This window comes from Sciurus carolinensis, chromosome 3 (assembly GCF_902686445.1).
Source record: "Sciurus carolinensis chromosome 3, mSciCar1.2, whole genome shotgun sequence".
NCBI classification, from domain to species: Eukaryota; Metazoa; Chordata; class Mammalia; order Rodentia; family Sciuridae; genus Sciurus; species Sciurus carolinensis.
Genome location: NC_062215.1, coordinates 175,264,746 through 175,289,951, shown reverse-complemented (window position 1 = coordinate 175,289,951; position 25,206 = coordinate 175,264,746). Strand labels below are relative to the sequence as shown.

Here is a 25,206-nt window from a genome sequence, read left to right as displayed (position 1 = left end):
ACTGTCCACCTTGACCCTTATTCTAGAATTGGCCTGGGACAGGGAGACCCCTCATTCAGGAAATCTTCCTCACTCAAGTTTCTCTCATTTCTTCTCTCTCAAACCCTCCTTCCTTTCCCACAGGCTACAATAATCTTCCCTCTGCGCTTATTATGTGCTCTCAAAAAAAAAAAAAAAAGTGGATTGAAATAAATTGTTCTAATTAGAATATGATAGACTCCACGTTTGTATAAATGTCAAAATGCACTCTACTGTTATGTTTATCTAAAAAGAACAAATAAAAGTTTAAAAATTGTGTAAAGATTTTTAAAAAGCACCAACTGAAAGAAATAAACAAATTGTATGCTATGAAAAAATAAAACACAACTGGGTAAGGTGGTACATGCCTGTAATCCCAGCTACTCTGGGGCTAAGGCAGGATCTCAAGTTCAAAGCCAGCCTGGGCAACTTAGAAGACCCTGTCTCAAAATAAAAAAAAATAAAAAGGGCTGGGGGTGCGGATTAGTGGTAAAGAGCCTAGTTCAATCCCCAGTACCAGCAAAAGCAAGCACTTAACACTCATCACAACCTGAGAGCCCAGCACCGCTATCACCCCATTATAGACAAGGAAACTGGTACGACAGAGCAGTGTCTCAGTTGGTTTTATTTTTATTTTTTTTAAGTCTTATGTGGTATATCTGTAACTGACTTTTCAACTAATACTTGCAGAGATCTGTTGTGTGTTCAGTACTGTACCAGGTGCTGTGACAACAGAGGTAAACAAAAGAATGTCATAAGGGCAGGAACTTTCATGAAGGGAAACTGATCTAGAAGTTTTATTATTCTTTTGCTTTATCAGGGTCTTGATCTAAGTCCTATCTCTTCCACTTACTAGATATGTGACCCCGGACTAAGTTAATTTACCTTTCTATGTCCTGGTTTCTGTAAAACAGTGATAACATTTTCAGGTTGTTTTGAATAATAAATTGTAAATTCATAATTTTTTGAAATTTATGTTTGTTTTGTAGTTGTATATGGACAACATGCCTTTATTTATTTTTATGTGGTGCTGAGGATTGAACCCAGTGCCTCACATATGCTAGGCAAGTGTTCTGCCACTGTGCTACAGTCCTAGCCCTAAATTCATAATTTCTGAAGAGCTAGGACACAGCCTGGCACTTGCAAGCACTATGTAAGTGTTAGGTATTGCTATCTTGATGCCCCACACTCACTCGACACTGGACTTGACTCCAAGCTGTAGGGCTCTCCCTGCTGTTCTACCTACTTCACTCGTGCATTTAGCAAGCGGTTTTCAACATGACTATGTGCTGGGCAATGCTTTAGCCACCAGGAATATAGCAGAGAACAGAGTTTTCACCAGGGGGAGGGGCAAACAAACAACAAAGAAAATATTAGGTAAGTCATAAGTACCTAAGAGATTTCAATTTTGGTGTGATAGTGAGTCTCCTGGCAGCATTCTTCACTGAGGGCTGCAGAAGGCCCCTCAGGAGGCGATGTAAACTGAGCTCTGGATGACTTAGGAGTCAGCCAAGCCTGTGTTGCTAGATCACCCCCAACCCTTCCTCATGCCCACTGCTCATCTCGCCTGCCTCTTTCCGACAGTGCCCTGAGCCTGCTCAGCTTGGAAATACTGATGGTCTTATTCCACATTTTGACTCAAGACATTCTCTGTCCCCCCCACCCCACTACCTCCCCAGACCTGCAATATTCCCTTGGCCCCTATTCCACAGAGCTCGAAGTGTGAACTTCCTCCCCGGTTCTCCACAGACCATCAGAAGATAGGGTGTAGACCCACAGAACTGGTCCCAGTCTCAAGCCCCCATTAGAAATCCCAGTGGGTAGCTATGGGTTTCCTATACAGTCTCAGGAGTGTGCTAGTAGAAATTGCAAAATAACTTAATTGCTCTTAAGAATCCCCATGGGTCCTTGTTAAAATACAAAATCAAAGAACCCAACACAGCCCTTTTGAATGAAGATCTCCAGAGATGTTTTGTTTTCAATGTTGGGGACTGAACCCAAAGTCTCCCGCATGCTAGGCAAGTGCTTATCATTGGTCTACACCCCTAGTCCTCCAGAGGCGATTTTTAACCAATACCATCATAGCTGTAGGTATCCTGGTTCGGAGGGGACAAATAGGTATCAGATGCCCAGGAAATAATCTAGAAATGGAAGGAAGTGCTCTGGTTTGCTGTTTCCCAAAGGTAGCCTATCTGTGCAACCCGCAAAAGCACAACTCAGAAGACAATCGTCTGTGTCCCCTCCATCCAGCGAACCGTTCCTTTGGATTTTTTGACTTAATGACTTTGCAGTCACAGTATTTTAGTGGGTGCATTAATCCAAATGACTAAGAGGGAACGTGTGAGTGGCCGAAGGCTACACTGTGGTCAGTCCGCCCGTCACTCTTCCCGCCCCAATCGCTCTGTCACCTCCACAAAGTTCTCCTGGAGTTTGTTCCCATCGGGAGAAAACCCACCGCACGGGTTACGGTGGTATGAAATGGGCTGCTTGTGCACGGCTCCTAAACAGACACTGCCGCCTTTATTAACGGCTATCAGGACGCAGCTCAGGCGCGAGGCCCGGGAGGGAATCACCTGCAGCCGGGGGCTGTTTCAGGCCCCCAGCTCATCCGCGGGCAGGGCTGGGGAGGGCCCCCCAAAAGGCCAATGAGAACTCTGCAGGCCCTTAAACTTCCGGCGCTCTCGGGCTCATCAGCAGGCACAGTGCGAACTCCTTTCTCCGGGGCCTCCGGGAGGCCAGCGTGGAGCGCAGGCTGGGGCCGCGCATGGGGTCCGCGTGAACGCCAAAGGCGACGGAGCCTATAGGACCTGGCCGCATCCGGGAACAGAAGACCGCGCGATTCCGTCGCCCCCGCTCTCTGGGCCCAGCAGGCGCCAAAAACTCCTGTCCCAGGGCGCAGGCGCCGCAAGAGCAGGCCGCGCAGGAACACTCTGGGACCCGCGCGTCCACCGGCCAATCAGCGCTGGCCTTGCACAAAGCGGGTTCCGCCCCCAGAGCGCCCCCTCCAAACTCCTCCCCCTCCCTGACCGCCTCGGCCCGCCCACTCCGCCCGCGCCCCGCCCCGCGCTGTCCTGGGTTAGAGGCTCGCGATTGGGTCACAGGACAGGCGCGAGTGGTGGTTGGTCGAGGCGGAGTCACGAGGGCGCCGTCGTCGCCTTTCCAGGGGCGATTACTGGGCAGGCTCAGTCTTTCGCCTCAGTCTCTAGCTGTAGCTGGCCGCCAGGCGTACGTGCTCCGGCATCTTCAGTACCCGAGGGCCGCCATCGACGTCGCTTCAGTTCCTCTAGGTTCATCTGCGCCACTCGCCCGCCACACACTCCGCCGTCATAACCCGCCATCATGGTGAAGCTCGCAAAGGTAAGAGGCCTGTCGCAGGAACAGCGACGTCTCGCGGCCTGCTTTCCGAAGAACGCGCGCGCGCGGCACCGCGGGGAGGAGGGCCTGCGCGCAGTCCCGGGCGCGTTCGAGGGCGCCATGCTGCGGGAAGTCTCGCGCGACTGGTCGGAGGTCTCGCGGCTTTTGGCTACTGGGTGGCGAGGTGAAGAGCTTAGGCAGGTGCGGGAGGCTACTGACTGGCGGCGGAACGCCTCGGCGGAGCGTGGGGCGGGGGCGCTGGGTCTCGGCGCGTGGGGATGAAGCTAAACTCCTGCGACGGCAGCGAGCGGGGCCCCGCCTCCTGGCGCACGTGTCCCGGCTCGCGGCCCGCCACGTGGGCCGCGCCGCGTGGGCCCCGAGTCTTCAGGGGGGCCGGGGCCCTGGGGCGGGCAACAGCAGGACTGGCCTTGGTGGGAGGCTCGGCGGCCTTCGCATCTCTCCGCCTGGGCCGGGCGGGCCGACACGTGGTGGGCACCAGGAGGCGCTGGGCTGCGGGCACATGGTGGCGTGGCTTGTACACCCACGTGGTCCCGCTTGGTCTGGGAAAGGAAAAGTTTATGAGAAGACCCAAGTTGTTACGTTAAAGGGAGGTTCCCTCCCCCAAGATGCCTTCACATCTTAATTCAAAATAAAATTTAATTAAGTTCAGAATTACCGAAAGACTATGCATAACTAGTTGACTTTTTAAAACAAATGGGCTTAACTAAGGTAAAAGGAAGAAAGACTTCTTCCAGTTGCCTTTCTAGCTTCGATTGGTTTTCCGTTTGCATACCTGACAGGAAAAGTGCACTGCCAGCGGTGCTAGTCTTAAGTGTGAACTTCTGCAGCATGGAAAGTGGGTTCTAAGGGAGGAGCTGGTTGCAATACTGTGGAGTAGGATGGCAAAAATAGGAATGACTTGAAGCAGGGTGGGTGGCTCAGGCCTGTAATCCCAGCGACTGGGGAGGCTGAGGACCAGGAGGATTGCAATTTTGAGGCTAACCTCAGCAACCTAGCAAGACCCTGTCTCAAAAAATCCAGATGGGCTGGAGTTGTAGCTTAGCAAGTAGACCTCCTGGGCTCAATCTCCAGTAAGTGTCCGTTTGAAATGTGACTGGAGGTGTAATGTTTTAATTTCTAGGCCGGTAAAAATCAAGGTGACCCCAAGAAAATGGCTCCTCCACCAAAGGAGGTAGAAGAAGATAGTGAAGATGAGGAAATGTCAGAAGATGAAGAAGATGACAGCAGTGGAGAGGAGGTAATTGTGTCCAGCATAATACAGAACAGTGTAAACTTAAAGGCTGCAGTGGCACACTCCTATAATCCCACCTACCTGGGAGGCTGAGGCAAGAGGATCCTGAGCTAGAGGTCAGCCTGGGCAACTTAGGTACTGTCTCAAAAAGATAATTGCATAAAATTGAACAGTTAAAGCAGGTGGTGGTGGATATCTGAAGTTATTGGCAAATAGAAGAATTTGCAGAGCCACAAGCTCCTCATTGGCATGTTGTCATTTGGGTATGTATATGAATGCAAATTTGAGACTATCTGGGAGGGGCTTCTTTTAAGTTCCCTCTTCAGGGTTTTGTGTGGCATGTTATGTTAAATCATTACTTTCCAGTTTTAATGTGGTATCTTGGCATCACATGCTAAAATGAGGGAAAATATCCTGAAAGTGGTCAAACTGAACATTAAATTCATATCTGAGGATAACTTTTCCAGATTCCCAGCCTTCAAGCAAGAATAAGTGGTCTATCCCATTATGTATAAACTTTGTGACAACCACTAAGTATCTCTGGGTGGAGGGTAACCACCTCCCTTTGTCTTAACAGTTGGTCCTCTTCAACTCTTAAGCCTATTTGCTCACTGTATAGAAAACTGACCTACAGTTATGCTTCCATTTTTGTTTGGAATTTAATAAAAGTACTCATTCAAATTACCTGCTAAAACTAACAAAAAGCATCTTGTAAGACTAGATAAATGATAGTTTGCTCGCTGTGCTATAATTTACAAGGGTTATTCAGTCTGTCATTTATCTGTGACCTTAGGAATTAGACTTTTCATTAATTAAGCTCTATATTACCACCACCCACTATGGGAGTCCCAAATGACTAAGTTAATAAACAGTTTATTAACGATCTCTTGTGGGTAATGTTTTGAATGATTGGGTGTATTCATCCATAATCCTTAAAAACATCCACTATGGTTTACATTACCCTTTACAAATGAGAAGTTTCAGATTTAAAAGACAAGATGCAGAAATTAGACTGGTTCAGGAATATTTCAAGTTTTAGGAAGGTTTCTTTATGCTTGAGTATCTTACCTGATGATTAGGACTTTAACATCACAGGAATATAACGCATTTAACCTGACTGTAAAGTTTAGCGTGGGTATGATCTTGAACCATAAGCAGTACCAGGATCTAACAACACTCCTCAGGACCATGGCTGTTTGGATGTACGGAAATATTTAGTGTTTTGTTTATTGTTAAGGTGGTCATTCCTCAGAAGAAAGGCAAGAAGGCTACTGCAACTCCAGCAAAGAAGGTGGTAGTTTCCCCAACAAAAAAGGTGGCAATTGCCACACCTGCCAAGAAAGCAGCTGTCGCTTCAGGCAAAAAGGCAGCAGCCACACCAGCCAAGAAGACAGTTACACCAGCCAAAGCAGTTACAACACCTGGCAAGAAGGGAGCCACTCTGGGTAAAGCATTGGTAGCAGCCCCTGGTAAGAAGGGAGCTGTTGCCCCAGCCAAGGGGGCAAAAAATGGCAAGAATGCCAAGAAGGAAGACAGCGATGAGGAGGAGGATGATGACAGCGAGGAAGATGATGATGAAGATGATGAGGATGAGGATGAAGATGAATTTGAACCAGCAGTGATGAAAGCAGCAGCTGCTGCCCCTGCCTCAGAGGATGAGGATGATGATGAGGATGACGACGAAGATGATGAGGACGAGGATGAGGAGGAGGAAGATGGTACGTGCTTTTTCTAGTTTCTGGGGTTCTGTTGTAGAATACCTTGACATGAGGTGCTGAAAGCAAAAGTGCATGCTATTTCCATGACTACCTAGGGATTCTGTTGAATCTTGGGTACTCTCTTTGGGCTCTTAATTCTTGCCATAACTATGAACTAAGCATGGTGGCAAGGTAGCACTTCCTTTCCTTCACTTTTCCAGAACTCATGGTGTGGGGGGTTTCCAGAGTTTCTGACTGGTTTCTTTCTCTTTCAGACTCTGAAGAAGAAGCTATGGAGATCACACCAGCCAAAGGAAAGAAAGCTGCTGCAAAAGCCGCACCAGTGAAAGCCAAGAGTGTGGCTGAGGAGGATGAAGAGGAGGAAGATGAGGACGAAGATGATGATGATGAAGAGGATGAGGACGAGGAAGATGAAGATGATGAGGAGGAGGAAGAGGAGGAGGAAGAAGAAGGTAATCAAATTAGGTTCTGAAGTACATTGACCTGAGCTATGTTTAAAGAAAGTACTTAAGTGTATGTGGCATGTTGTTTGGAATCTTGTCCAGAGCCTGTCAAAGAAGCGCCTGGAAAACGAAAGAAGGAAATGGCCAAACAGAAGGCAGCCCCTGAAGCCAAGAAACAGAAAGTGGAAGGTAATTGACCAGAACAAGGAGGGAGCGGGGGAGAGGAAGTAGTAATAGCACAAATGATGAACAATAAAGGGACTTAATACTGAAACACCTGATGTTAGCTTGCAATATGCTGATGTGCTCTATGCAGAAATTTTGTGCTGGAAATTGATTTGTATCAGACTTTGTAGTCTAATAAGAGTTCATTTTCTGTATAGGCACAGAACCAACTACATCGTTTAATCTCTTCGTTGGAAACCTGAATTCTAACAAATCTGCTCCTGAACTAAAAATTGGTATCAGTGAACTTTTTGCAAAAAATGATCTGGCTGCTGTGGATGTCAGAATTGGAACGACTAGGTAAATGCTACATAAGAATGTTACACATGGATGATTTTTCGCAGTTACTTTAGCCTAGTACTCTTAGTAAATATCTTAAAAGTATACTTTTAACGAACTAAACCATTAGATCATCCAATTATAGAACCCCAAGTTTGAAGTCTACAAATTGACTAAGTCATGAGTCATGAGTTTTAAGAAAAATTTTTTGAAATTTTTCATTTATTGTAGTGCTAGGGATTGAGCCTAAGGATACTCTACCACTGAGCTATGTCTCCAACCCTTTTTTATTTTTTATTTTGAAACAGGGTCTCAATAAATTGACCAGGCCGGTCTTGAACTTGCTATCTTCTTGCCTCAGCCTCCTGGATATCTGGGGTTATAGGCATGTGCTGCCATACCTTGCTTCAAAATAATTTTTAAGAATAGTACTGGATATTTGATGTTTATGTTCTTGGAAATGCCTAAAAAAATATTAGACCTGACTAATTGTCGCTGAATGCTTTTAACCAGATAGGCTTCTCCAAACTTAGTGTTCAGTGGGTTGCTTTGTCAGCTAATACTGTGTGTGTTGTAATAAATAAGTGTAACCCATTAGGGAGACGTGAAAGGTGAATTGCATTTAGACCTTGTTCTGTAGCTGAAATTTGCAGAGCCTTCACTTTATTTTGTTAACACTGTAGGTGCTTTATATAATGTTGGTATCCACATGTGTGTGGTTTATTTTTCCCTCTCTTCACTTGAAATTTTGTTTTTTACTTTAAAAGGAAGTTTGGCTATGTGGATTTTGAATCTGCTGAAGATCTGGAAAAAGCCTTGGAACTCACTGGTTTAAAACTTTTTGGCAATGAAATTAAACTAGAGAAACCAAAAGGAAAAGACAGTAAGAAAGGTATGTAAGGCTTTGGAGATGATATTCTCCAAATGTATCTAGGAAGTCAAATGTAGATTCAGGAACTAGACTGCCAGGGGGAAAGGTCCCCCCCTTTTCCCTTAAATTCTTTCTAATGTGAGAATTAAATGTGTTGAGTGTTGACAAGTGTGCGTAGTACACTTCCTTTGGTGTTAAGCCTTCCTGACTTAGGCAAGATGAACTCAGAAAAGAATTACACTTGAGTGTCCCGTATCTGAAATGCTTGGGACCTAGAAGTGTTTCAGAAGGGAGGGGTCATATTGTCTGGTAGAGGGGTGCGATTCAAGTCTCAAAACACAAGATTCACTTATGTTTCATATACACCTTTACAAGATGCAAGAACACTTTTGGCCAAAAATCTCCCTTACAGAGTCAGTCACTCAGGATGAATTAAAAAGGTAATTTTTAGTGCACTTAAATTTTGACTGACTCATCATGAGGTCAAGTGTATTCTGTACTTTGGCAGCATGTCAACATTCATAAAATTAGATTTGAGGGACATTTTAGTTTTTTCATTTAGGGGTGCTCAACCTATAGTAGATGTAAGGACCTTAACTATATTAGGTTCTTATTTTCTTTGTAAATTGTTTTTTCTTTATGGATTGGATGTGTTATAGATTGTTCATAAATTTTAGTTTAAAGAGTGAGCATGTAACTAGGTTTAGTATTCTAAATATTTTAGTAGATAACCGTCAGCTGTGATAGCATGGAGGGATTTGTATTTTGCCACAGAAGCACATTAATACTCAGAACAATACTTTCTATAATAATATCTCAGTTTGTTGTATGCAACAAACTTTTATTTTTTTCTGTTTTGTTGTTTTCTTTTTGTTATTTCTGTTTTGTTTTTTTCTCCTGTGATCTGTTAGGTCATACAGTTTATTTTTATGGTTTCTTCTTAAAATAGATCGAGATGCAAGAACACTTTTGGCCAAAAATCTCCCTTACAAAGTCACTCAGGATGAACTAAAAGAAGTGTTTGAAGATGCCATGGAGATCAGATTAGTCAGCAAGGATGGGAAGAGTAAAGGGTAAGTTTGTGTCTCTTAGAATGTTAAAAGTTTTTTTAACATTGACATTTCAGCTGGGTGCGGTGGTACACACCTGTAATCCTAGCAACTTGGGAGACTGCGGCAGGAGGATCATGAGCTCAGAGCCAGCCTCAGCAATTTCGTGAGGCCCTAAGCACCTCAGCAAGACCCTGTATCTAAATAAAATATTAACAGTGGACTGGGAATGTGGCTTGGTGGTTAAGTTCCCCTGGGTTCAATCCCCAGTACCAAAAAGAAGACACCTCCCTGCTTAAATCAGTCTTGGTCCAGTTTGGTAAATGTGTGATCTTGAGCAAGCTTAACCTACAAACATGGGTCAATTTCTTGTCTATAAAGTAAGAATAACATACTTAGTTTGTAGCAGTTTTCAAAGGTGAGGTAATATATATACAAAGGAGTAAGAAGTGCTCCTAATTTATTATTCTGTGTTAAGTGCAGTCATGTGCCACATAACGATGTATTGACACTGGTATGGATCTAAGTATTGAGGTCCTCAAGAGCATGTGAGCTACATGTGACAGTGGTCCCTTAAAATTGCTTGTTGTGATTCTGTGTATGCTCTGGTATTTGCCAGATAATCACCTTAATGCATTTCTCAGTGTGTCACTAATTAAGAAATGACATTACCACTCAGATCTGAAGGGGAAGGTCTGTGTTGCTGAGGGCATAATGTGTTAATAATGTCCCCTATTCAATTCCTTGCAGGATTGCTTATATTGAATTTAAGACAGAAGCTGATGCAGAGAAAACCTTTGAAGAAAAGCAGGGAACAGAGATTGATGGGCGATCTGTTTCCCTCTACTACACTGGAGAGAAAGGTCAAAATCAAGACTACAGAGGTGGAAAAAATAGCACTTGGAGTGGTAAGGATTTATAGGTTTATTATAGAATCAAGGGTAGGAAATGATTTGCATTTTCTAGTAAATTTATAAATATTGCATAATTAGATATAAGTGAAGATCAAGCAAATATATTGCTATTTGTAATACTAATTATTATTCATTAAACCACTGAGAACTCTGAAATAATTTTCCATTGAAACATGGTAGGCCAATCTAGCTTCTTTTGTTATGTATATTTTGTGCTTCAAATAATTTAAGCCTGTGTATTACAAAAATATCACTATTTTATGCAGATGTGAAATAACAATGGATGTACTAGAGCAGGGTATTACCATAGACAATGAATGCTGGGTACACTTGCATTAGCATTGGTGCATTCACTCCTAAGTGTTGCTCCTCAGAAACAAGGCTATTTTAGCTGGGAACCACTTTTACTTTAAGAATGTGGCATCTCTATTTGCAGGTGAATCAAAAACTCTGGTTTTAAGCAACCTCTCTTACAATGCAACAGAAGAAACTCTTCAGGAAGTATTTGAGAAGGCAACTTTTATCAAAGTACCCCAGAACCAAAATGGCAAATCTAAAGGGTAAAATGTCTTTATGTTGTTAGGCTTGGGGCCTAGGGGTGTAGCTCAGTGATACAGCACTTGCCTAGAACACATGGGGCCCTGAGTTTAGCCTCCAGCACCACAAAGAAAAAAGTATGTTGTCAGGAGTAAGCTATAAGAGTGTCTTTATTTAGGTATAAAAAAATAAGGTAGCTTGTCAGCAGAGAAACTGAATGGGTTTTAGCTGCACAAATGAGTATAAAATGAAGTACCCACTTAAGGGATAAGACTCAGTGGCATTGTCTGATAGCAGAGGAGCAATGTAAATGCTAGCTTTCTAAGTATTGACTCTCCGTTCTCAGGTATGCCTTTATAGAGTTTGCTTCATTTGAAGATGCAAAAGAAGCTTTAAATTCCTGTAATAAAAGGGAAATTGAGGGCAGAGCAATCAGGCTGGAGTTGCAAGGACCCAGGGGATCGCCTAACGCAAGAAGCCGTAAGTCCTTTTGACAGGGTGGTATGGCTAGACAATGGTGTCTTCTTGGTGCTTTGCATGAACTTAATGCCACTGTTTACTTTTCTCACACATCTGGAGATGATCCTATTTTTCTTTTATTACTGAGTGAATGACAGCTGGATATGATGACTGATTACCTGAGAAATAATTGATGAAATGTCAAGAAAATTCCTCTAGATAGTCAAGTTCTGATCCAGCTATGTCAACTCAGAACAGCAAATTTGCCTTTGGTTGACTGACTGCTCTGCCTGGTGGGCTGTACACACTTGTTTAATTTACTTCTGATTTCCATAAAAGACCTGAGGCAGAAACTTGACTACGCATAAGTAGTACAAAACAAACTTGATATGAACCTTAAATTAAACATTAGTTGGCTAAACTGCTTTTATCCGCCTTTTGTACTAAAACAAGCAGACTGGATAGTGTGCAAAATTAGTGTCATTATGAATGTGACTTCAGATTGAACACTTTCTTCCACAGAGCCATCAAAAACTCTGTTTGTCAAAGGTCTGTCTGAAGATACCACCGAAGAAACCTTAAAAGAATCATTTGACGGCTCTGTCCGTGCAAGGATAGTCACTGACCGGGAAACCGGATCCTCCAAAGGGTAAGGCATGGGAAATGGACAGCATTGCTTCTGTTCTCCAATAAATATGTCCTGGTTGGAGAATTTTTTGATGTCTTCTCATTGAGCTCCTTTCTGTCAACTGGTGGCAGTTTATGGATTCGCACGAGAAGAAGAGACATTTCACAGAACAGCATTACTTTACCTTCTGTTTCTACAGAGGTGTATTTGGTTGTTCTGTGAGACAGACATCTGAAGATTTAAACTGGCTTAAATGAGTTAGGAGTTTCTTCAGGGAACTCAGATCTTTTCAGTTGAACAAGGCTACTTTTCTGTGGGGTGACCTATGAGGATGGCTGGCCACTTATTCAGTATGTATTTGCTTTATAATGGGTGATTTCTTTTGGTGTTTTAGGTTTGGTTTTGTAGACTTCAACAGTGAGGAAGATGCCAAAGCTGCCAAAGAGGCCATGGAAGATGGTGAAATTGATGGAAACAAAGTTACCTTGGACTGGGCCAAGCCTAAAGGGGAAGGTGGCTTTGGGGGTCGTGGTGGAGGAAGAGGAGGCTTTGGAGGCAGAGGTGGCGGCCGAGGAGGCAGAGGTGGATTTGGCGGCAGAGGCCGGGGAGGCTTTGGAGGTAAAGTAGATGGGGCTGCCTGTGCCTGTATTGATTCCCCACATGGCACACAGACTGCTGAACCTGTGCTGTGTTGGGTTTCTGGTCACTGTGGGGAGGACTCTGGGCATCTTTGCCCCATCCTTTCACCGTGTTTTGCCTTCCTGCAGGGCGAGGAGGCTTCCGAGGAGGCAGAGGGGGAGGAGGAGACCACAAGCCACAAGGAAAGAAGACGAAGTTTGAATAGTTTCTTCTGTCCCTGTCTTTCCCTCTTCCATTTGAAAGAAAGGACTCTGGGGTTTTTAAACTCTGTTACCTGTTCAATGACAGAGCCTTCTGAGGACATTCCAAGACAGTATATGGTCCTGTGGTCTACTTGGAAATCGTATAGGTGACATTTCAAAGGAGATACCCTGTTGGTTTTGACTGGATATTCATATAAACTTTTTAAAGAGATGAGTGATAGAGCTAACCCTTATCTGTAAGTTTTGAATTTATATTGTTTCATCCCATGTACAAAACTGTTTTTTTTCCTACAAATAGTTTTTTGTTTTGTTTGCGTTGGGGGGTATAAAGGAAAGCAGAATGTTTTATGAGTTTTGCTTCAGTGACTTTAGGACAAATTAAAAGTCCTAAACTCTGGTTCCAGACTTGTACTTCCTAAAATCATGTTTCTCTTGAAACGTCACTGAAGAGCCTGGTAACAAAGGCTCTGTGCTTTCAAGTATCCCACCACAGAGGTGGATAAAGTGACTGGAGGTAACCAGCTTCTGCAGCTCTTGAGTGCTGACATGCGAGGTTTGTTCCAAGACTGCAGTGGCTTCTTCCAGTTGTCCCAGGCGGAGTATCGTGTTCTGAGTAAGTTCTTTGGAAAGAAGTGCAAGAGTACATTCATTGTTCAGATCTCCTAAGATCAGCAGTTGAGAGCATCAGTTCTGGATTTGGCCGTAACTGATGAGTTCTTGTTAGACAAGTGGACCAGTAGACTTCAGAACTCAGGGTGGGGCAAAACTGCCAACATGTTACACTAACCTAACCCTCATTCTGGTACTGTGCATATTATATTGCTCAGGCACTGGTTTTAGTAAGCACTGCTTGCTGCCGTCTCCTCCTCTCTCCAACAACGGGCAGAGTCTTGATTGATACATTGCCTAGGCTGACCATGGACTCACGATTTTCCCACCTCAGCTCCTAAGTATCTGGGGTTACAGGTGCACACTGCTAAACCCCAACCCATTTCTGCTTTTAGTAGAAGTCAAAAGCCATGTCAGGTCAGGGGATGGTGAACATAGTGATAGCTTTAATAGGAACCTAAGCAGCCAAGTCCAAAAACCTGATCAGACTATTAAAGGTACCAACTCAATGAAATGGGATATTGTGGGGGAAGTTGGTATTCAGAAGGCAGCCCAAATAATACAAATGACTACTTGGGTTTGCCTTGATTTTTTTTCACTGTTGGGAAAAGGAAATGTTTACCACCCACCACTTGCTGGTCTTGTTCCAGCTCCTGCAAAATGGGGGGCAAATATAGGCGGCTGTGTCCTGTATATATCAAGGGAAGTGGGGTGCAACTGAAAGAAAAGGCAGGAAGGTCTCTGATCAGGTAAACTTAAGAACAGAAGGGAATTTTAGGGTTATATTAGTGTAGAAGTTAGAAGGCATGAAAATTGAAGTCTTTAAAAGCATAGATGAAAGTCTGCCATTAAATACAGCAGGGGTAAGAATGGAATGAATGTGTATGAACTTAGTAATCTAATGGCCGTGCATTGGTGTCCAAAATGCCTTTCCAGGAAACACTTAAAGATCTGGAATTTGTCAGAGGACTACATTATGACCCCTCCCTTAGCCTGAAGCCTCTCATGTTGGTGTGTGCTATGACTGCTCTTCTGTAGGCCCTTGGTTGGCCTAAGTCTTAAAAGTAATTTGCCCATCTAGAATTGTGAATTAGGACTGCTACTGTCTTGGTGGGTTCCTTTGCTGTGGCGAGGGAAGGGCTTGGATTTGACTTAGGTGCCAGCCCAACTGCACAGGAAACCATATCTTCCATTCTGAGTGATGGCTTACATTTTAAGGATTTTACATGTCTGAACTATTATGGTTGCTACTTAACAACTAAGTTGCTGACTGTAAAGTGTGTGTTGGACATTTACATCAACCCCTAAAACTGAGGCATAGACAGGAATCTTCTAACTGCTGTGTTTATCCCATTCCTTAAGTAAAGGACAGAAATGGTCCAGCCCTAGTGGTTCCCATCAGGCATGTGCTACCTTGCTGTGGGATGAGCATAGAAGATGATTATCCTGCAAGACCAAAAAGATGCCAGGGTTTGCAATTACAGATCAAAATCCTGCAACTGCAATCAGGTCTCCTGGGTGTCTGCCTTGGTTTTTCAATTTGGTGGGTTTTGCTGCCATTTTAGAAAAGCTGTCAGTTGCCTACAGCAAATGGTTGTCACCACTTTTGTCACCTTCCAGCAGGTGGCAGTGTAAGTCCACAGACAGGATAAGGAAGCTTCTAGGAAGTATTCTGAGGTAATGGGGAAAACCATCTGACTTTTTAGCCCATTGAATCTCCCAACTCCAAACTCACCCTGAGCTAAAGGATAGTCACGAGTCTGCAGGAAGCCTGCTCAGCACCCTGGAGAGTTCGATTCCAAGTGAGTTAGAGGGCCAGCTTCCTGTGTGCCTGTTCCATGCCTGTTCTCCAGTGTTTTCCCTTTATCTCCATGTAGTCTCCATCAGCCTGAAGAAATCGTGAAGCTTTTCTCACCCTTTCTCACTCTGACTCTACTGCTCTGCCTGTTGACCATGCTTTAGCCTCCCAGCAGTATGGCTTTTGTGATTCAATTTCCTTTTTGTGCTAAAAGTCTCTGACTAGAGACTGCCAAATCCAACAGTCCATCATGCCTTGGTTTACCTGTTTAGCATTTGAGAGACTCCTTCCTGAAATGCCTCAAACCTTAAAAGTTATGCAGACACTAGTGGGGTAGCTCTGTAACAGGGACAAGTGAAGAGGATGGAAAAGAACAAATCCCCAAGAATTAGGGCCTGTCCTTTACCCATCTCATCTTTCCTACAAACCCAGCAAGCTCTACCACTTGGTTACATCCCCAACCTGTTATTTTGAGATCGGGGTCACTAAGCTGCTCTGACTTGCCTGGAACTTGTGATTTGCCTTCCTCAGCCTCCCAAGTAACAGATTACAGGTGTGTTCCATTGCATCCAGTTGAATTAGCCTTTTAATAAGTGAACCAATGGCTGTTTCTGCCAGTCTAGCAATGCAGTACAGAGGGGTGAGTTGCTGGAGGGGATGCCTCGAGATTGACCCCTCAGTTTGGAGAAAAACAATGTTCCTGTTAGTCTCTGCTATCCCATAAGCTCAGAAAGGATGCTGGGGCAGCTCCCCACAATTACCTGAGCAGTGGGAGGCTGGTGGGAAGCAGGGGACCTGCAGCAGAACCCAGATGCACTGGAAACACGTCCCCAGCCCTTTTTATTTTATTTTGAGACAGGGGTCTGTCTTAAGTACTGAGGCTGTCTTTGAACTTTGATCCTCCTGCCTTAGCTTCCTGAGTCTGGAAGTTCAGGGGAATGTGTGAATATGAGACCTAGGAGAAAACAATGACTGTGTTCAAATTCATGGCTATTCCCACATTGTCCATGCATGGCAAGATTACATTGAGCCCCAGAAAAACCACAGCTGAAAAAGTTAAGGAGCTAAGTCAAAGATTTCAGCAGCCATCTGCTGCCATAGAGTTTGGAGCTGAGGTTCTGCCCAGTTGGAGGTACTTTAACACCAACCTCTTCACTTAAGGATCGTATGTTAGAAGAAAGAACCACAATCAAGGTTTAAAAATCAATGGTAAAGTGATCTTGCCCCAGCAAGCCTAAAACCAACACCTCCACACAGTAAAATTGCTTGTTAGAATGAAATAGTGACAGGAAGAGTATCAAGACAAATCTAGTCAAATAAAATGTATGTCTAGTTTTAGACACACAACTAAGGAAAATTTGAACGAGGGCAAACGTTGCAATTTGTGCACAAGGACTGGGCTGGGTTGGCTCATGACTGTAATCCCAGTTACTAGAGAGGCTGAAGCAAGAGAACAAGTTTGAGCCCTGCCTGGGTAGCTTGGCAAGACCCTGTTTCAAAAGGGGCTGGAGATGTAGTTTGGTGGTAGAGCACCTGAGTTCAGTCCCTGGCACTGTAAGGAAATTTGCACACAGGGACTTTTAACGATTAAAGATACATAAAGGAAGTAACAGGAAAAAGTTTAATGAAGATAGGGGGTTTCTAGAGAGATGGGGAAACAACCAAATATATTCTAAAGCTGCAGAGTGGAATACTTGAAAAGTTTACTAGAAGGGCTTAGAGATCAGTGAACCAGAAGATGATCAACAGATAATCCAAACTGAAGCTCAATGAGAAAAGATTAGGAAAAAGTGAACTGAGTCTCAATGGCTTTCAAAATGTTTAACGTGTATAGTTGAGTCCCTGAAGGAAGGAGACAACAGATGGTAGAAAATTATTTGAAAAACAGTGGATAAGGAATTTCTCAAATTTGATCACCTACAGATGCAAAAAAAAAAAAAAAAAAAAGCCCACACCTCAGCACATCTGAATTGTTGAAAACCAAGATTAAAAACTTGAACAACACAGTGTTGTGCATCTGTAATCCCAGTGGCTCAGGAGGATCAAGAGTTCAAAGCCAGCCTCAGCGAAAGCAAGGTGTGCTTATTTAGACTGTGTAAATAAGATGCAAAAATAGGACTGGGGATGTGGCTCAGTGGTTGAGTGTCTCTGCACTCCCAGGCACTCCCTCATCCCAAAAGAAAAGACTTGAAAGCAAAAAGGCCTATTACATGCAAAGGAACTTATTTTTCCCCCCTCTGTGGTATTGGGGGTGGAGCCCAGGGGTGCTCTACCCTTGAGTCACAGCCCCAGGCCTTGTTCATTTTTTAAAATTTTGAGATAAGGTCTTACCAAAGTTGTAGAAACTAGCCTTCAACTTGTAATCTTCCCACTTAAGTCTCCCAAGTCACTATGATTACATGCGTGCAGGTAGACAAATCAGTAACAATATAGGTGAATTAAAAACTGGGTCAGTTAGACCTCAGCTGAAGACAGTCTTCTCAACACACACGGAACAGTCACCAAAGTGCTCCGCCACAGAACTAACCTCAAGAAAGTTGGGCCCTGGAGGGATGCCCTGTGGTGCTGCAGGGCTTGGTTCTGTAAACTGTTCCTTCCTCCGGTGTCTGCTCTCACCAAGGAACAGGTCAGTCAGGAAGCTATACCTTTCAAAGACTGGGAAGGCCCTGTCGGACCACAGGCAGTGATGTGCAATTAGGATCATCCTGAGTGACCACAACGTGGAATCCCTGTTGAGGGTGTGTGCAGGCTGTCAGGAGCAAAGAGAAAGAGCCGAAGTGAGTCTCCTTTGGATGCTCACCCAAAGAAGGCTCACTCCAGGAAAAGACTTCATGGTGAAGGTGTCACAGGATGGCTTCCAGATGAGGCCGCACGGCCAAGCACTGACTGTTAGCTGGTCCTTGGTACTGAGCCAGGATTTGAGGTTGAGTCACCAGAAATTACCAGTTAAGTTTTGTTGACTTTACTCCGAATACCACCACCAGCAGATCTGAGGAATAAAAGTAAAGGTGTGCTATGAAATTTTAAAAAATTGAAAAAAGGGCTGGGGAGATAACTCAGCTGGTAGAGTGCTTGCCTCACAAGCACAAGGCCCTGAGTTTGATCCTCAGAACCACAAAAAAAAAAAAAAAAAAAAAAAAAAAAGTTGGAAAAAAAGAGCCAAGGCTGGGGTGGTGCTCGTTTGAGGCCTCAGAGGCTGAGGCAGGAGGGGTGCACATTCAAGGCCAGCCTCAGCAATGTATCTCCATAAAAAATACTAAGAACTGGAAATGTGGCTCAGTGGGAAATCACCCCTGGCTTCAGTACCCAGTAACAAAAAAAAAAAAAGGAAAATATGTATGTGGTATATTCTGTCAGAAATAAATTAAAAACCATTAACAATAGAAAATCCCTAAACATTAACAACATCAAAAAATCCCTAAGGATTTATGCATTAAGTTTACATCTGAAAACCACTTATGAATGCCTCAAAATGTCACTGGATAGGGATCCAAGGAGGTCCTCCAGAGGAGAGAAGGGAACCTCAACCTGGTTCTTAGATTCTTCTTTTTTTTCTTGGTACCAGGGACTGAACCCAGAGGCACTTAACCACTGAGCCACATCCCCAGTCCTATTTTTGCATCTTATTTACACAGTCTTATTTTATTTAGCGACAGGGTCTCACTGAGTTGCTTAGGACCTTGCTATGTGGTTGAGGCTGGCTTTGAACTCCATCCTACCTCAAGCTCCCGAGCTGCTGGGATTTCAGGCATGCACCACCGTGCGTGGCCAGCTCTTAGATTCTTGATACACACCACAGAAAAGAATTTCAGAGACACTCAGGGACTTACTTAGGAAAGCAAGGAATACACACTTGAAGGGACAGTGTGGGCTATCTTGAGAGTGAGATGCACTTTTGGGGTCTTGGGCTCTTATTTTTATTTCTGTGATACCAGGGATTGAATCCAGGGGTGCTCTACCACTGAGCTACATCCCCATTCCTTTTTATTTTTGTTTTGAGACAGAGTCTCACTAAGTTGTCCAGGTGGGTCTCAAACCTGTGATCCTCCTCTCGCCACCTCCCAACTGCTGGGAACATAGGTGGGCACCACCAGGTCTGGCTTCAGCCTCTCACTTTTTTTTGTCTGTGACATTGAAAGGTCTTTACTGCTCATAACCACTCGGTTTCTCAGCCACATGCAGGGTCCTCTGGGTCTTCAACTCTAGGAACCAGCCCAGCTCTGTCCTTCCCGGGCATCAAGGTGCTCCTGGGGGTGGCTGAGGGGCCTTGGGGACAGAAGCATTCCTGTGGAGGAGGTGGGCTGCACAGTGGGGACACCTGGCGCCAAAACCGAGGAGCATGAGGAGGGTGAAGATGAACAGCCACGAAGGGGAGGACAGTCATGGCACATTCCGCCACCACCCAGGGTGTGATCTGGAAGTGCTCCACCCTGGCTTCCAGGCCCTCTCCTTGTGGAGACGGTTTGAGGCTGGCCCGTGTGCCAGGATCTGCTCCACGCTCTGGGTCACAGCATTCTTGCCTCCCTCCACCTCACTCTGGGTTCTTCACTTGGTCATCCCTCTGCCTCTACATCCCAGCAGCCAAGGCCTGTGCACAGGGGAACTTTCCTGGTCGGCTTCCTCCCGGGGCCGCCCTCCACCTCCTCTACTTTTACAGGAAACTTCATGAACACAAAGTTCACTAGCATAAGATGTATGGGGGAATGTTGAATTTTAGAGCATAGAATGGGTCATGGTGGTTTGGTTCTTTGTGGGATGGCTAGATGGACGCTGTGTAGATTCTAGTATTTGGTTTGTTTTCGCAAAACTGGGAATTGAACTTGGGGACTCCCACGTGCTAGGGAAGTGCTCTGCCGCTGAGCTGTACCCCAGGCCCAGCAGACAGTATTTGAAATGTAGGCACATGGTGGGTCTCTAACAGTATTTTCCCTTTGGCTTTATTTAATCCAAAGAAAACACATTGTGAGCCAGGTGTGTAATCCCAGTGACTCAGGAGGAAGCAGGATCACAAGTTCAAGGCCAACCTGGGCAATTTGGTGAGACCCTGTCTCAAAATGAAAAACAAAAAAGGACTGGGGATGTCACTCAGTGGTGGAGCAACCCTGGATTCAATCCCGAGTACCAAAAAAAAAAAAAAAAAAATGTGTAAGCTGGCAATATAGATCGGCATTAATTGTATTCGGAATACTCTAGGGGTTGGGGAGGTAGCTCAGTCGGTAGAGTGCTTGCCTTGTAAGTACAAGGCCCTGGGTTCGATCCCCAGCACCCAAAAAAAAAAAATAACCACGGAATACTCTAAGCACTGTGGGTCTTTTCAACATTCAGTCCCAGAGGCATGAGGAGTGGAAAGGAAGATGCTCGTTGCAGTTCTTAGCTTTAAAGTTAGTTTCTTTTCCTTTCCCTGATAGTCTCATTTCTACCAATTCTTATTCCTTCTATCCGAACTCAGAGAAATTAGATAATATTTCAAAATGAATGATAATGAAAACACATTTTGAGGCACAGGTTAAGTCATCCTTAGAAATTCATAACAAAATGCTTGAGAAAAGAAAAATAATAATAATGATTTAGGTTACCAGCTTACGCAGGTAAAAGAGGGAAAAGAAATTTTCTCAAAATAAGTAGAATAAGGAAATGATAACTGCATGAAAATTGATATTAAAAATAAAGGCAAAAGTTGGTTCATTGAAAGAACTGCAGGGAGGGCTGGGGTGTAGCTCCTGCGTAGCATGCGCAAGGCCCTGGGCTCAGTTCCCAGTAGGAAACAAAAAGGACTCCAAGGATTTCTGTAATAGCGCCTTCCTTAGCAAGACTGAAGGAAAAGCAAATAGTAGAAGTGAAAGATACCACAGATGTTAGATGTGAGAAAACATCACGAACGACTTCATGTGTGATACAGGGGATTAACCCAGGGTGCTCTACACTGAACTACACCTTGGGTTCTTGTCTCACTAAGTGGCTGAGGCTGGCCAGAACTTGTGACTCTCCCACCTCAGCCTGCCAAGGTGCTGGCATTGCAGCATGTGCTACCGTGCCCGGCTGTTAAAAAATTAACAACTTACATGAAATGAGTTGCTCTTTAAAAAAAAATAAGTTTCAAAAACTGACACAAGAAGAAAAGGGCCTGGGCATGGTGGTGCATTCCTGTAATCCCGGCAGCTCAGGAGGCTGAGGCAGGAGGATCGTGAGTTCAAAGCCAGCCTCAGCTTTAGTGAAGAAGCCCTGTCTCTAAATGAAATACAAAAAAGGGTGGGGAATGTGGCTCAGTGCTTATGTGCCCTTTGGTTCAATCCCCAGTACAAAAAGAAAAAAAGTAGAAGAAATGGAGGATCTGAAGAACACTGCATGCACTGATGAAATTCATATTGGATGGAATTCAAGGTTTAATTCGTACTTTAAAAATGGGATAGATAGCTTTCTGATCTAGCATGTGTAAGGCCCTGGGTTAGATCCCTGGTAACCCCTTAAAAAAACAACAAAAACCCACAAAGACGACTCTAGAGCCCTAAGGCTTTATGAGTGAACTCTGTCAAGTGTTTAAGGAAGAAATAATACCAATCTTACAAAAACTATTTCAGAAAATAGAGGAGAGAACATATTCCAATTGGTTTTATGAAAGCTGGTACCAAAATATAAGGATGTTACAAGAAAAAAGCACTGATATTCGTCATGAATATAAACATAAAAATACCATTAAAATATTAGCAAACTCACTGGGCATGGTTAAGCACACCTGTAGTCCCAACCATCTGGGAGGCTAAGGCAGGAGGATGGCAACTTAGTGAGGCCGCAGCTCAAAAAATAAAAAGGGCTAGAGATGTGACTCAGGAGTAAAAAAAAAAGGACAGTTTCAGCAATTTAGCAAGACCTGAGATAGCTGGGCTCTTGGGAAGAGCGAAAAGGAGCCCCTGAGCCTGGAGTCCTGGGTCTACAAGTATGTCATGCTTGTTCAGCCAAATAGGTAAATGAAACCTCCATGGTAGGCTTGTAACAGCAACTAGGACAAAACATAACTAATTCCAATATCACCAGATTCAAAGACTTACACAACGTATGACTGATGACTTATGGCTAGACTGACCAAAGAGAACCGTTCTCAACCTCGAATATAGAATGATTGTCATGGGACCTGGTTTTCAAAGAGGTTTGGCTGAGAACCTGCACATTTCTTCTCAGGAATATCACAGGTGTGGAGAGTTGAACCCTGGGTGTGTGCTTCCTTTTTGGTTCTCCAGAGGCAAGGACTTGGGCGTGCACCTTCGCCGTCCTCAAGTAAAGCTTTGCTTGGGCCTTGCTTTTCACGCATCCTGGAGTTCTTTTCAATGGCAAAAGTCAAGAACCCACCTGGCTGAGCTGAAGTCTCATTCTCTTTCTCTTCTTTGGCAGGAACCCCTCGGATTCCTGTCTGCTGTCAAGAAGGTCTCTCAAGAAAAAGAAGTCTAAAATATTAGCTAACTGGGTTAGGAATGTAGTTCCATGGTGGAGCCCTTGTCTAGCATGCAGGAGGCCGTGCAGGGGAGCCCCCATATTCCATCCCCAACCCTGGGGGAAAAAAAGCAAATCAGTCTAGAAGTATATGGGAGTGATGATTCATCCTGACCAAGTGAAGCGTATCCTCAATTCAAGGTTGGTTAATGTGAAAATCAATGTATTTTCTATGCACTGTAGAAGCAAGGAGAAAAATGATACTATCATCCTAATAAAAGTAGAAAAGCATTCATCAACGTTCAGCAGTCAACATTCATGAGAGCACAGGCCTGTAATCCCTTCCCGAATGTCCACAGCCTTTGTGGTGTGCAAAGGCGCCTCTCAAAGCAAGAATTCCTCGATGGCGTCGCACATGCGCAGTGAAGAGCAAGGTGGTGCCCACTTGAGCACAGTCTGTGGCTTCATCCAGCTGCTCGCTCTAGGGCAGCACCAGGCAGGGGCTTCCACTCCTTTCCACAAGCTGCCTCGCAATGTTAAATGTCCCTGTTCTAGAACATTCCACATTGTTAGACAAGCAACTTCTCGTGTTTTCTTCTGATCCTGTCCCAAAAGAAGCTCGATAACTCCCACGCATGTGCCCTTGCCCCTCTCCTGTCTCACTCTCAGGGAGGAAGTTTTTGTCTGGCACTCTCTTCAGCACTTCAAAAAAGCTCATTATTATGCTTCAACAAAAGCTCATTATGAAATAGCAAAGCAAGTGTTCCAGGTTTTTTAAAGTGAACTTTCCTTACACAAAACACCCTGCATCCTTAAATGCATTTGCAAGAGGAGTCCTCTCAGTTTTGCTGGTTTCATCCTTTTATTGAGGGAATTCTTAAGCACAAAACACTTGACCTTTGTGTCCTGTTATGTCACTTATCAAAGGCAGAACTGGCTAGGATGAGGTCTTCACACTTCTTGTCCTTCAGTCTGTAAGGTGGTGTAATGGTAGCCAAGATTTCTTTCTGTGACTGTGATGGCCTTTCTACCCGGCCCCAGCTCCTCAATCAAACATGAATCCAGCCATGCAGTGATGAGATGAAAGTCCAAAGTCAGTTACTTGAATAGAGGAGATTAACCTAGATAACCGGAAGTCCCGAGTCAATCAGCAGGAAGGTCTCACAAGCAGAGTGAAGATTCCCTGAAGAAATCCTGCCAGTGAACTTAGGTCCTGCAGAGAGTTCCAGCCAACCTGCATGGATTTTGGACATACCAACCCTCATAATCATGTAAGCCAATATCTTGCAAAAAATGCCAGATATAGTTGAGGCACCAGGGCTCAATGGTAGAGCACTTGCCTGGCAAGCACACGGCCCTGGGTTCAATCCCCAGCACTACCAAAAAATTAAAAGTGATATATATATATATATAAAACTTTTAATTTTTTATATATAATTTAATTATATATATTCCTCAGTATTCATGGATTTCATATTTGCAAATTCACTTGCAAAAACTTATTTTATAATCCAAAATTAATACTCATATCACTTTTGTGGTCATTCAGGGGCATGTAGAGTGGCAAAAAAATTTGGTCTGATAAAGATGACTCTACCATCCCTTTCCAGCTCTCATCCTATAAGTGTCCTTTTTAGCTCTAGTTCCTGCATTATTATTTTTTTGTTGATTCCCCTGCTTAATGTACACCCCACATGTCATGCTGGAGAGCAGCTGGTTTCCTGTGATATGTATTTTGGAGAAATTATGTATTAGAGAATCTTTACTCAGGCGTTAGATTTATTGCTGTCAACCATGAGTTCGAGGTTAATAAATCAATCATATACTAAGGTGAGTTTAAACAGAATCACACATAAAACAAGGTTAGGGGCTGGGGTTGTGACTCAGTGGCAGAGTGCTCACTTAGCACGTGTGAGGCCCTGGGTTCCATTCTCAAAACCACATTAAAAACATAAAATAAAGGTATTGTATGTATTGGCTCAGCTAGCTGCCAGTATTTGGCCCCAGCCCTACACCATTTTACAACCCAGATTGTCAGTCTGTGAACATCCCAGCCAGCTATTGGTCCATTCGCCAGCCTGCGAACATTCTCAGCAGTTATTGGTCCAGATTGCCAGTTGTGAACATTCTTGTCAGTCACTGGACCGCCTGTGAAACTTGACTACTTAAGAATGGCTCCACCACCTCTCTCTCTCTCTCTCTCTCTCTCTCTCTCTCTCTCTCTCACCCTGTGGGCAGACACTGCCTGTCCGCTTAATAAAATCTCTTGCGTGAGTTCCTGCATCCGGAGTGGTTTCTGGGTACTTTCATTGGTGCCGTGACTTGCATGGGCTCTTCTACTGCCACTTAGGCGGGTGGAATCCCATCTGTCACCCCAGAGCCTCAGATGTTGGGTTCACCTTCCATTTGCCTGAACGCTCGCTCTCTTCCACATCCACCACTGGCTTCTGATTGGTGAGTTTTCCCCTAGGTCGGCTTCAACACTCCTCTGCTGACCCAAGATGTGACCGTTGATTGTGTGGTGCCCTTGAGGAAGCTGAGGAGTGGGGGTTCCCCCAGCCATGAACAGCTGGTCCCCTTAGTTGACCTTATCTGACGGGTGGGTCCCTGATCTTTATGATGGAGATTCTCTCTCAGGGTTGAGGCTCCTCTTTGCGCTCACTCTCTAAAATCCTGATGTCAGGTCCTCAACTCTCTTGGCTTTTGCCCGGCACACACTGATGGTCGGGTAACCACCCCATCACTGTGCTGCCTTCTTGTCTCCAGCCAACTGATCTGTGACCTC

At 44.4% G+C, this 25,206-nt stretch overlaps 1 protein-coding gene and 3 non-coding genes across 4 annotated transcripts; all 4 read left to right on the top strand.

The window, feature by feature from the left end:
• The first annotated feature begins 3,191 nt into the window (after nucleotides 1-3,191).
• Nucleotides 3,192-12,986, top strand: Ncl (nucleolin). Its single transcript, XM_047547319.1, has 14 exons — nucleotides 3,192-3,375; nucleotides 4,514-4,630; nucleotides 5,862-6,342; nucleotides 6,597-6,794; nucleotides 6,888-6,974; nucleotides 7,169-7,310; nucleotides 8,057-8,181; nucleotides 9,110-9,233; nucleotides 9,960-10,117; nucleotides 10,560-10,683; nucleotides 11,007-11,140; nucleotides 11,642-11,768; nucleotides 12,142-12,365; nucleotides 12,515-12,986. The coding sequence occupies exons 1-14, from the start codon at nucleotides 3,358-3,360 to the stop codon at nucleotides 12,589-12,591; spliced, it is 2,136 nt and encodes a 711-aa protein (XP_047403275.1). The 5' UTR covers nucleotides 3,192-3,357; the 3' UTR covers nucleotides 12,592-12,986.
• On the top strand, nucleotides 7,021-7,092 carry LOC124981529 (small nucleolar RNA SNORD82). Its single transcript, XR_007108039.1, has one exon. It is a non-coding gene; the product is annotated as a small nucleolar RNA SNORD82 (small nucleolar RNA).
• Nucleotides 11,279-11,358, top strand: LOC124981531 (small nucleolar RNA SNORD20). Its single transcript, XR_007108041.1, has one exon. It is a non-coding gene; the product is annotated as a small nucleolar RNA SNORD20 (small nucleolar RNA).
• On the top strand, nucleotides 11,841-11,976 carry LOC124981519 (small nucleolar RNA SNORA75). The gene has a single exon (XR_007108031.1). It is a non-coding gene; the product is annotated as a small nucleolar RNA SNORA75 (small nucleolar RNA).
• Nucleotides 12,987-25,206: the final 12,220 nt, after the last annotated feature.